Source organism: Heterodontus francisci, chromosome 39 (assembly GCF_036365525.1).
Source record: "Heterodontus francisci isolate sHetFra1 chromosome 39, sHetFra1.hap1, whole genome shotgun sequence".
Classification (NCBI taxonomy): domain Eukaryota; kingdom Metazoa; phylum Chordata; class Chondrichthyes; order Heterodontiformes; family Heterodontidae; genus Heterodontus; species Heterodontus francisci.
Genome location: NC_090409.1, coordinates 37705676 through 37718064, shown reverse-complemented (window position 1 = coordinate 37718064; position 12389 = coordinate 37705676). Strand labels below are relative to the sequence as shown.

Genomic DNA, 12389 nt, shown 5'->3' with positions numbered 1-12389 from the left:
TTGCCCTCGAGAAGGTGGTGGTGAGCTGCCTTCTTGAACCACTGCAGTCCGTGTGGGGTAGGTACACCCACAGTGCTGTTAGGAAGGGAGTTCCAGGATTTTGACCCAGCGACAGTGAAGGAACGGCGATATAGTTCCAAGTCAGGATGGTGTGTGGCTTGGAGGGGAAGTTGCAGGTGGTGGTGTTCCCATGCATCTGCTGCCCTTGTCCTTCTAGGTGGTAGAGGTCATGGGTTTGGAAGGTGCTGTCTAAGGAGCCTTGGTGCGTTGCTGCAGTGCATCTTGTAGATGGTACACACTGCTGCCACTGTGCGTCGGTGGTGGAGGGGGTGAATGTTTGTGGATGGGGTGCCAATCAAGCGGGCTGCTTTGTCCTGGATGGTGTCGAGCTTCTTGAGTGTTGTTGGAGCTGCACCCATCCAGGCAAGTGGAGAGTATTCCATCACACTCCTGACTTGTGCCTTGTAGATGGTGGACAGGCTTTGGGGAGTCAGGAGGTGAGTTACTCGCCTCAGGATTCCCAACCTCTGACCTGCTCTTGTAGCCACGGTATTTATGTGGCTGGTCCAGCTCAGTTTCTGGTCAATGGTAACGCCCAGGATGTTGAAAAATCTTAAATTTAGCAGTTTTATTCCAACTGTTGATTGATTTTCTTTTGAAATTTACAAATGGAGCAACTTTAGTTCCGAGCACTCAGCAGGGAACCACCTGGGCGGTTAAGAAGTGATCATTCAGAGCTTTCTAACGAGTGACTCACTGACTGCATGTGATCAGGAAGTTGGAGACTAGTTTTAAATAAACCAGAATCTGCTTTTCGATTCAATCTATGCCAGTTATCTCCCATATTTGAGAGCACATCAACAAGATAATGGACTATTCAATGACTCAACCAACAAATGAAATAACAACGGTGAGTTTATTCATTGAATTTCATTAAACCTTTGCTTTAGACTTGTAAATGTTGTATTTAATATTTCTGAATCATTAATATTTCTCAGTGTCGTTACTAACTAAACTCTGTGTGGACCAATCTATCACCAAAATTTCTTTAACAAAGTTTTCAAAAATATTCATATTTAAAATATCGATTTGCACTTTAAAAATTAGTAGAATTCCTAATCCTCGGAATGATATATCTAACGGGTCAGTGAAGGTTTCTGAGAAAACAGTTTCTATAAATTACTGTTTCCAACATCAGCAAGCAGATGTCAGATGCATCTGTCCACTGTTCATAGAATCTGACAGCACAGGAGGAGTCCATTCGGCCCATCGTCCCTGTGCTGGCTCTTTTGAAAGATCTATTCAATTAGTCCCCACTCTACACCCCCCTGCTCTTTCCCCCCATCTCCCTGTAAATTTTTCCCCTTCCAGTATTTCTCCAATTCCCCCTTTTGAAAGTTACTATTGAATCTGCTTCCACCGCCCTTTCAGGCAGCGCGTTCCAGATCACAACAACTCACTGCGTCAAAAAAATTCTCCTCATCTCCCCCCCTCTGGTTCTTTTACCCATTATCCTCAATCTGTGTCCCTCTGGTTACCGACCCTCCTGCCACTGGGAACAGTTTCTCCTCATTTACTCTACGTAAACCGTGCCTTTAATGTAATAAACCATTCCAAGGTGCTTCACAGGAGTGTTAACACAGAAATACACTCCGAGCCACGTCAGGTGATATCAGGGACCGGCGACCAAAAGCTCAGTCAAAGAGGTCGGTTTTTAAGGAGCGTTTTAAAGGAGGAGAGAGAGAGGCGGAGAGGTTTAGGGAGGGCCCCAGGCAGCTGAAGGCACGGCCGCCAATGGTGGAGCGATGGGAATCGGGGGATGGGCAAGAGGACGGAATTGGAGGGAGTGCAGAGATCTCGGAGGGTTGTAGGGACTGGAGGAGGTTACAGAGATAGGGAGGGTTGTAGGGGCTGGAGGAGGTTACAGAGATAGGGAGGGTTGTAGAGGCTGGAGGAGGTTACAGAGATAGGAAGGGTTGTAGGGGCTGGAGGAGGTTACAGAGATAGGGAGGGTTGTAGGGGCTGGAGGAGGTTACAGAGATAGGGAGGGTTGTAGGGGCTGGAGGAGGTTACAGAGATAGGGAGGGTTGTAGGGGCTGGAGGAGGTTACAGAGATAGGGAGGGTTGTAGGGGCTGGAGGAGGTTACAGAGATAGGGAGGGTTGTAGGGGCTGGAGGAGGTTACAGAGATAGGGAGGGTTGTAGGGGCTGGAGGAGGTTATAGAGATACGAATGGTTGCAGGGGCTGGAGGAGGTGAGAGAGATTAGGTGTTATTATAGAGAAGAAGACATGGGACATTCAATACACTTCCACAAGTTCTGACATCCTTGGTGCCAGTTCAAGTGGCCATGATGATTACCCTGTTCTACCGCAGGGAGTGGTCGAGGTGAACGGTATCGATACATTTAAGCTGGATAAACACACGAGGGAGAAAGGAGTAGAAGGATATGGTGATGGGGTGAGAGGGGAGAGGGGGTGGGAGGAGGATCGCGTGGTGCAGAAACACCAGCACGGAACAGATGGGCCGAATGGCCTGTTTCTGTGCCAGAAATGCTCTGTAATTCTTTCTGTGTCCTGCTGAAGTTGCACTTCGCTCTGGACTCAGGCCCTGATGTGATTTTAGAATGGCGGGGGGAGTATTGTGAAATTGCCTGAATGTGTTTGTGTCTGTCTCTGCGTGCGTGCGTGCGTGCATGTGTGTGTGCGCGTGTGTGTGAGTGTGTGTGAGGAGGGTGTAACAATGGCCGGTCCTAACCTTTTGGAAATCTAAAGATAGATGCACAGATGTTCTTCACTGAGTGCCTGTGATGAAACAGTATTTAACTCAAAAGCTGGAGCATGACTGCGAAATGACTCTACAGAGCAGCAGGTGTATCCTCAGAGCTGTCACTCAGCGATCAATAGTTTCGAAATCCCTGATCCCAGCTCTGAAGGGGTTTCTTGTGGTTGAGCTTAAAATAATTAAATTTTTTTTTTGAGAGAGGTCTGTGTTCGACATTGTTATCAGAAACACCCAGCAGGTCTTGCAGCATCAGTGAAGAGAGAGAAAAACAGAGCTCGCCTTTCACTGAGCTGCAAAAAGTTCGAAATGTAATCTTTTTTAAGCAAATGCAAATTGGGGGAGAGGGGAAGGTCAGTCATCGGGCTGCAGAGACGACATGGCAGAGGAATGATAGTGGAGGGGAGAAGGGGAGGCAGTCATGGGACAAGTACAGAGGAACAGAATCCAAACTCACATCAGAGTTCTGTCTTTCAGATGAGACATTAAACCGAGGCCCCCGTCTGCCCTCTCCGGTGGGTGTAAAAGATCCCACGGTCACTATTTGGAAGAAGAGCGGGGGGGAGGAGTTCTCCCCGGTGTCCTGGGGACAATATTTATCCCTCAACCAACATCACTAAAAAAAACACACAGATGATCTGGGTCATTATCATTGCTGTTTGATGGGATCTTGCTGTGCCCAAATTGGCGTTTTCCCACGTTACAAAAGTGGCTCAGCTTCAAAAGGAGTTCTTGATTGCCAGTGAAGTGGGATGGGAGGTCCTGGGTTGGAGAAAGGTGCGAAAGTCTTTCCTCTTCCGAGACGGGCATCACTTCAGCTGTGATATAAAACTGTCACCCCAAGTTTGGGGCAGTTTGACATTCGAGTGATTGACTCCCAGTTTCTGGTTATCTGATTTCAAAGGTTAACACACCTTTTCATTGCACCCTTCCAGCGATGTTTTACTTGCCCTTTATCGATCAAATTAGAAATTGTCAAAGTGACGAGTGACTTTGCGCATTGAGTGCTGTTTCACGCTTGCCAGTCCTCCGCGTAACTGCTCAACTTTTCATTTCCACTGAATTTCTTGAGTCTGTGGAGATAATATTGACACCTGCCCACACGTCACCACATCACACGGAAAAGTTCATGAACAGCTCAGCATTGCTAAATGTGCAGAGTCTCTGAGTCACAGACTGAAGCATCTCACAGGTCTGATTATCAGAGAAAGTTTGACCCCGAGCCGCATCAGGAGATATTAGGGACCGGAGACCAAAAGCTCGGACAAAGAGGTCGGTTTTTAAGGAACGTCTTAAAGGAGGAGAGAGAGAGGCGGAGAGGTTTAGGGAGGGAATTCCAGAGCTTAGGGCCCCCAGGCAGCTGAAGGCACGGCCGCCAATGGTGGAGCGATGGGAATCTGGGGGATGGGCGAGAGGCCGGAATTGGAAGGAGGGCAGAGATCTCGGAGGGTTGGTAGGGGCTGGAGGAGGTTACAAAGATAGGGAGGGTTGTAGGGGCTGGAGGAGGTTACAAAGATAGGGAGGGCTGTCGGGGCTGGAGGAGGTTACAGAGATAGGGAGGGCTATCGGGGCTGGAGGAGGTTACAGAGATAGGGAGGGTTGTAGAGGCTGGAGGAGGTTACAAAGATAGGGAGGGCTGTCGGGGCTGGAGGAGGTTACAGAGATAGGGAGGGTTGTAGGGGCTGGAGGAGGTCGCAGAGATAGGGAGGGTTGTAGGGGCTGGACGAGGTTACAGAGATAGGAGTGTGCCTATTTTCAACAATGTACAGAACACAGTCTATGTGCTAACCAGTGTGTATATATCACAGTCACCATTTACCCTGTCGATAACACTCCATATTAGCCCATGAATAATGCTCTATATTAATCCTGTTAGCTTGTGTGATAGCAATTCAGTTCTGCCATCGGCACTATCTTGGGTTCAGTTGAGTCACTTCTGTAAATGGAACGTATGTCCCTGATGTACTGGAGTACAATACCGACTGATTTGATAATATACCCCAGTAACATTATGGTTCCCCATGCTTCCTTACTGAGGTCATTTCTGTGCCCTCGCAGATATCTCTTTCTCAACGACATCTGTCAAAATATTTGTCAAGCTTAATGGGAAAAGCCTGCCTCGCTGTATTAATGAAAAGTAATGAACATGCCTGGATTGACACATCACTGAGTCACTGTGATTGACTGTGACAAAGTGGCTCGTTCTGGCTGATCCGTTTCCCAGCTTTTATTCTCTGAATTTGTCACCCGCAATCATTTTTAACATGCAAGAGGAATAAATTTCTCCAGCGCCTTTCTCCACCCCAGGACATCCCAAGGGGCTTCATAGCCAATGAAGGACTTTTTTGGAAATGTGCTCACTGTTGTGAGGAAGGAAATGCAGCAGCCAATTTATGCAGAGCAAGATCCCACACACAACATTGTGATGACCCAGATCATCTGCTTTTTTTAGTGATGTTGTTTGAGGGATAAATATTGTCCCCAGGACACCGGGGGGAACTCCCCCCCACCCCCCAACCTCTGCTCCTCTTCCAAATAGTGGCCGTGGGATCTTTTACACCCACCCGAGAGGGCAGATGGGGGCCTCGGTTTAATGTCTCATCTGAAAGACGGCACCTCTGACAGTGCAGCACTCCCTCAGTGCTGACCCTCCAACAGTGCAGCACTCCCTCAGTACTGACCCTCCGACAGTGCAGCACTCCCTCAGTACTGACCCTCCGACAGTGCAGCACTCCCTCAGTACTGACCCTCTGACAGTGCAGCACTCCCTCAGTACTGACCCTCTGACAGTGCAGCACTCCCTCAGTACTGACCCTCCGACAGAGCAGCACTCCCTCAGTACTGACCCTCTGACAGTGCAGCACTCCCTCAGTACTGACTCTCCGACAGAGCAGAACTCCCTCAGTTCTGACCCTCTGACAGTGCGGCACTCCCTCAGTACTGACCCTCCGACAAAGCAGCACTCCCTCAGTACTGACCCTCTGACAGTGCGGCACTCCCTCAGTACTGACCCTCTGACAGTGCAGCACTCCCTCAGTGCTGACCCTCTGACAGTGCAGCACTCCCTCGGTACTGACCCTCCGACAGTGCAGCACTCCCTCAGTACTGACCCTCCGACAGTGCAGCACTCCCTCGGTACTGACCCTCTGTCAGTGCAGCACTCCCTCAGTACTGACCCTCCGACAGTGCAGCACTCCCTCAGTATTGACCCTCCGACTCTGCAGCACTCCCTCAGTACTGGCTCTCCGACAGTGCAGCACTCCCTCAGTACTCACCCTCCGACTGTGCAGCACTCCCTCAGTACTGACCCTCAGTCAGTGCAGCACTCCCTCAGTACTCACCCTCCGACTGTGCAGCACTCCCTCAGTACTGACCCTCCGTCAGTGCAGCACTCCCTCAGTACTGACCCTCCGACTGTGCAGCACTCCCTCAGTACTCACCCTCCGTCAGTGCAGCACTCCCTCAATACTGACCCTCCGACAATGCAGTGCTCCCTCAGTACTGACCCACCGACAGTGCAGCACTCCCTCAGTACTGACTCTCCGACAGTGCAGCACTCCCTCAGTACTCGCCCTCCGACATTGCAGCGCTCCCTCAGTACTGACCGTCCGACTGTGCAGCACTCCCTCAGTACTGACCCTCAGACAGTGCAGCACTCCCTCAGTACTGACCCTCCGTCAGTGCAGCACTCCCTCAGTACTGACCCACCGACAGTGCGGCACTCCCTCAGTACTGACCCTCCGTCAGAGCAGAACTCCCTCAGTTCTGACCCTCTGACAGTGCGGCACTCCCTCAGTACTGACCCTCCGACAGAGCAGCACTCCCTCAGTACTGACCCTCTGACAGTGCGGCACTCCCTCAATACTGACCCTCCGACAGTGAAGTGCTCCCTCAGTACTGACCCTCCGACAGTGCAGCACTCCCTCAGTACTGACCATCCGACAGTGCAGCACTCCCTCAGTACTGACCCTCCGACTGTGCAGCACTCCCTCAGTACTGACCCTCAGTCAGTGCAGCACTCCCTCAGTACTCACCCTCCGACTGTGCAGCACTCCCTCAGTACTGACCCTCCGTCAGTGCAGCACTCCCTCAGTACTGACCCTCCGACTGTGCAGCACTCCCTCAGTACTCACCCTCCGTCAGTGCAGCACTCCCTCAATACTGACCCTCCGACAATGCAGTGCTCCCTCAGTACTGACCCACCGACAGTGCAGCACTCCCTCAGTACTGACTCTCCGACAGTGCAGCACTCCCTCAGTACTCGCCCTCCGACATTGCAGCGCTCCCTCAGTACTGACCGTCCGACTGTGCAGCACTCCCTCAGTACTGACCCTCAGACAGTGCAGCACTCCCTCAGTACTGACCCTCCGTCAGTGCAGCACTCCCTCAGTACTGACCCACCGACAGTGCGGCACTCCCTCAGTACTGACCCTCCGTCAGTGCAGAACTCCCTCAGTTCTGACCCTCTGACAGTGCGGCACTCCCTCAGTACTGACCCTCCGACAGTGCAGCACTCCCTCAGTACTGACCCTCTGACAGTGCGGCACTCCCTCAGTACTGACCCTCTGACAGTGCAGCACTCCCTCAGTGCTGACCCTCCGACAGTGCAGCACTCCCTCGGTACTGACCCTCCGACAGTGCAGCACTCCCTCAGTACTGACCCTCCGACAGTGCAGCACTCCCTCGGTACTGACCCTCTGTCAGTGCAGCACTCCCTCAGTACTGACCCTCCTACAGTGCAGCACTCCCTCAGTATTGACCCTCCGACTCTGCAGCACTCCCTCAGTACTGGCTCTCCGACAGTGCAGCACTCCCTCAATACTGACCCTCCGACAATGCAGTGCTCCCTCAGTACTGACCCTCCGACAGTGCAGCACTCCCTCAATACTGACCCTCCGACAGTGAAGTGCTCCCTCAGTACTGACCCTCCGACAGTGCAGCACTCCCTCAATACTGACCCTCCGACATTGCAGCTCTCCCTCAGTACTCACCCTCCGACAGTGCAGCACTCCCTCAATACTGACCCTCCGACAATGCAGTGCTCCCTCAGTACTGACCCACCGACAGTGCAGCACTCCCTCAGTACTGACCCACCGACAGTGCGGCACTCCCTCAGTACTGACCCTCCGTCAGTGCAGAACTCCCTCAGTTCTGACCCTCTGACAGTGCGGCACTCCCTCAGTACTGACCCTCCGACAGAGCAGCACTCCCTCAGTACTGACCCTCTGACAGTGCGGCACTCCCTCAGTACTGACCCTCTGACAGTGCAGCACTCCCTCAGTGCTGACCCTCCGACAGTGCAGCACTCCCTCGGTACTGACCCTCCGACAGTGCAGCACTCCCTCAGTACTGACCCTCCGACAGTGCAGCACTCCCTCGGTACTGACCCTCTGTCAGTGCAGCACTCCCTCAGTACTGACCCTCCTACAGTGCAGCACTCCCTCAGTATTGACCCTCCGACTCTGCAGCACTCCCTCAGTACTGGCTCTCCGACAGTGCAGCACTCCCTCAATACTGACCCTCCGACAATGCAGTGCTCCCTCAGTACTGACCCTCCGACAGTGCAGCACTCCCTCAATACTGACCCTCCGACAGCGAAGTGCTCCCTCAGTACTGACCCTCCGACAGTGCAGCACTCCCTCAATACTGACCCTCCGACATTGCAGCTCTCCCTCAGTACTCACCCTCCGACAGTGCAGCACTCCCTCAATACTGACCCTCCGACAATGCAGTGCTCCCTCAGTACTGACCCACCGACAGTGCAGCACTCCCTCAGTACTGACTCTCCGACAGTGCAGCACTCCCTCAGTACTCGCCCTCCGACATTGCAGCGCTCCCTCAGTACTGACCGTCCGTCTGTGCAGCACTCCCTCAGTACTGACCCTCAGACAGTGCAGCACTCCCTCAGTACTGACCCTCCGTCAGTGCAGCACTCCCTCAGTACTGACCCACCGACAGTGCGGCACTCCCTCAGTACTGACCCTCCGTCAGTGCAGCACTCCCTCAGTACTGACCCTCCGTCAGTGCAGCACTCCCTCAGTACTGACCCACCGACAGTGCGGCACTCCCTCAGTACTGACCCTCCGTCAGTGCAGCACTCCCTCAGTACTGACCCTCCGACTGTGCGGCACTCCCTCAGTACTGACCCACCGACAGTGCGGCACTCCCTCAGTACTGACCCTCCCTCAGTGCAGCACTCCCTCAGTACTGACCCTCCGACTGTGCAGCACTCCCTCAGTACTGACCCTCCGTCAGTGCAGCACTCCCTCAGTACTGACCCTCCGACTGTGCAGCACTCCCTCAGTACTCACCCTCCGTCAGTGCAGCACTCCCTCAATACTGACCCTCCGACAATGCAGTGCTCCCTCAGTACTGACCCACCGACAGTGCAGCACTCCCTCAGTACTGACTCTCCGACTGTGCAGCACTCCCTCAGTACTGACCCTCCGACATTGCAGCGCTCCCTCAGTACTGACCATCCGACAGTGCAGCACTCCCTCAGTCCTGACCCTCAGACAGTGCAGCACTCCCTCAGTACTGACACTCTGACAGCGCAGCACTCCCTCAGTACTGACACTCTGACAGTGCAGCACTCCCTCAGTACTGACACACCGACAGTGCAGCACTCCCTCAGTACTGACCCTCAGACAGTGCAGCACTCCCTCAGTACTGACACTCTGACAGCGCAGCACTCCCTCAGTACTGACACTCTGACAGTGCAGCACTCCCTCAGTACTGACACACCGACAGTGCAGTGCTCCCTCAGTACTGGCACTGGGAATGTCAGCCTAGATGTTGCACTCGAATCTCTGAATTGTGGCTTGCTGGACTAAAATCTGGAAAAGCACAGTATTTCATATAGTTACCCGAGGGATGAGGGACTTCAGCTAATGTGGAGAGACTGGGAGAAGCTGGGATTGTTCTCCTTCGAGCAGAGAAGGTTAAGGGGGAGATTTAATCGAGGTTCAAAATCATGAGGGGGTTTTGATGGAGTAAATGAGGAGAAACTGTTCCCAGTGGCAGGAGGGTCGGTAACCGGAGGGACACAGATTGAGGATAATGGGTAAAAGAACCAGAGGGGGGAGATGAGGAGAATTTTTTTGACGCAGTGAGTTGTTGTGATCTGGAACGCGCTGCCTGAAAGGGCGGTGGAAGCAGATTCAATAGTAACTTTCAAAAGGGGGAATTGGGAGAAATACTGGAAGGGGGAATATTCGTAGGGCGATGGGGGAAAGAGCCGGCGGGGGAGATTGGGGACTTATTAGATAGATCTTTCAAAGAGCCAGCACAGGCACGATGGGCCGAATGGACTCCTCCTGTGCTGAATCATTCTCTAATTCTGTAAAAATGTTGTTCTGATGGGTTGAGATTTCAATCAGAGCAGGCCAGTTGTTTGTTAAACCTCTCAGTAGCCGTACAGAGTGGAAGACAGAGGGAGAACATAATCCTTTGTGAGTTGTTGAGGTCAGGGCCTCTTAAACCTGCCTCACTTCACTGACACGTCTACATCCGTTCACTGTCCAGAAACCACCAAAACACAGAAGTAGGTTTTTACTCAATAAACCCCAACGCAGACTCCTCGGTTTCACATGTCCTTTCACCCAGTACTCTCTTACCACTCACACTCACAGACACACACACTCACAGACACACACTCACACTCACAGACACACACACTCACAGACACACACTCACAGACACACACACTCACACTCACAGACACACACTCACACACTCACAGACACACACACACTCACACACTCACAGACACACACATACTCACACTCACAGACACACACACACTCACACACTCACACACTCACACACTCACAGACACACACACTCACACTCACAGACACACACACTCACAGACACACACTCACACTCACAGACACACACACTCACAGACACACACTCACAGACACACACACTCACACTCACAGACACACACTCACACACTCACAGACACACACACACTCACACACTCACAGACACACACATACTCACACTCACAGACACACACACACTCACACACTCACACACTCACAGACACACACACTCACACTCACAGACACACACTCACACACTCACACTCACAGACACACACTCACACACACACACTCACAGACACACACACACTCACACACTCACAGACACACACACACACTCACACTCACAGACACACACTCACACAGACACAGACACACACACACTCACACTCACAGACACACACTCACACACTCACAGACACACACACACACTCACACACTCACAGACACACACGCACTCACACTCACAGACACACACACTCACACTCACAGACACACACACACACTCACACACACACACACTCACACTCACAGACACACACTCACACACTCACAGACACACACTCACACACACACACTCACACACACACACTCACACTCACAGACACACACTCACACACTCACAGACACACACACACTCACACACTCACACACTCACACACTCACAGACACACACACACTCACACTCACAGACACACACACACTCACACACACACGCTCACACACTCACAGACACACTCACACACTCACAGACACACACTCACACACTCACAGACACACACACACTCACACTCACAGACACACACACACTCACAGACACACACTCACAGACACATACACACACTCACACACTCACAGACACACACACACTCACACTCACAGACACACACTCACAGATACACACACTCACACTCACAGACACACACTCACACACTCACAGACACACACTCACACACTCACACACTCACACACTCACAGACACACACACACTCACAGACACACACACACTCACACACTCACACTCACAGACACACTCACACTCACAGACACACTGACACACTCACACACACACTCACAGACACACACACTCACAGATACACACTCACAGACACACACACACACTCACACTCACAAACACACACTCACTCACACTTACAGACACACACACACTCACACTCACACTCACACTCAGACACACACACTCACACACTCACACTCACAGACACACTCACACTCACACACACTCACACTCACACACACACTCACTCAGACACACACACACTCACACACACACTCACACTCATACACACACTCACACTCAGACACACACTCGCTCACACTCACACTCACAGACACACACACACTCACACTCACAGACACACACACTCACACTCACAGACACACACACACTCACACACTCACAGACACACACACACTCACACTCACAGACACACACACTCACACTCACACACTCACACTCACAGACACACACTCACACACTCACAGACACACACACACACTCACAGACACACACACACACACTCACACACTCACAGACACACACACACTCACAGACACACTCACACACACACACACACACACACTCACACTCACACTCACAGACACACTCACACACACACACACTCACAGACACACACACTCACAGACACACTCACACACACACACACACTCACACTCACAATCACAGACTCACACTCACTCACAGACACACACTCACACACTCACAGACACACACACACACACTCACACACTCACAGACA

At 52.1% G+C, this 12389-nt stretch overlaps 1 protein-coding gene across 2 annotated transcripts in view; it reads left to right on the top strand.

The window, feature by feature from the left end:
- Positions 1-457: 457 nt before the first annotated feature.
- LOC137352738 (C-X-C chemokine receptor type 3-2-like) overlaps positions 458-12389 on the top strand; it is a 59215-nt gene continuing 47283 nt past the window's right edge. Inside the window, exon 1 of one of the 2 annotated variants that reach the window (XM_068018496.1) lies at positions 458-910. In XM_068018496.1, coding sequence (XP_067874597.1) covers positions 869-910 — 42 coding nt within the window. In that variant the 5' untranslated portion in view covers positions 458-868. The remainder of the gene's footprint in view (positions 911-12389) is intronic. The other variant, XM_068018495.1, reaches the window with a different exon arrangement.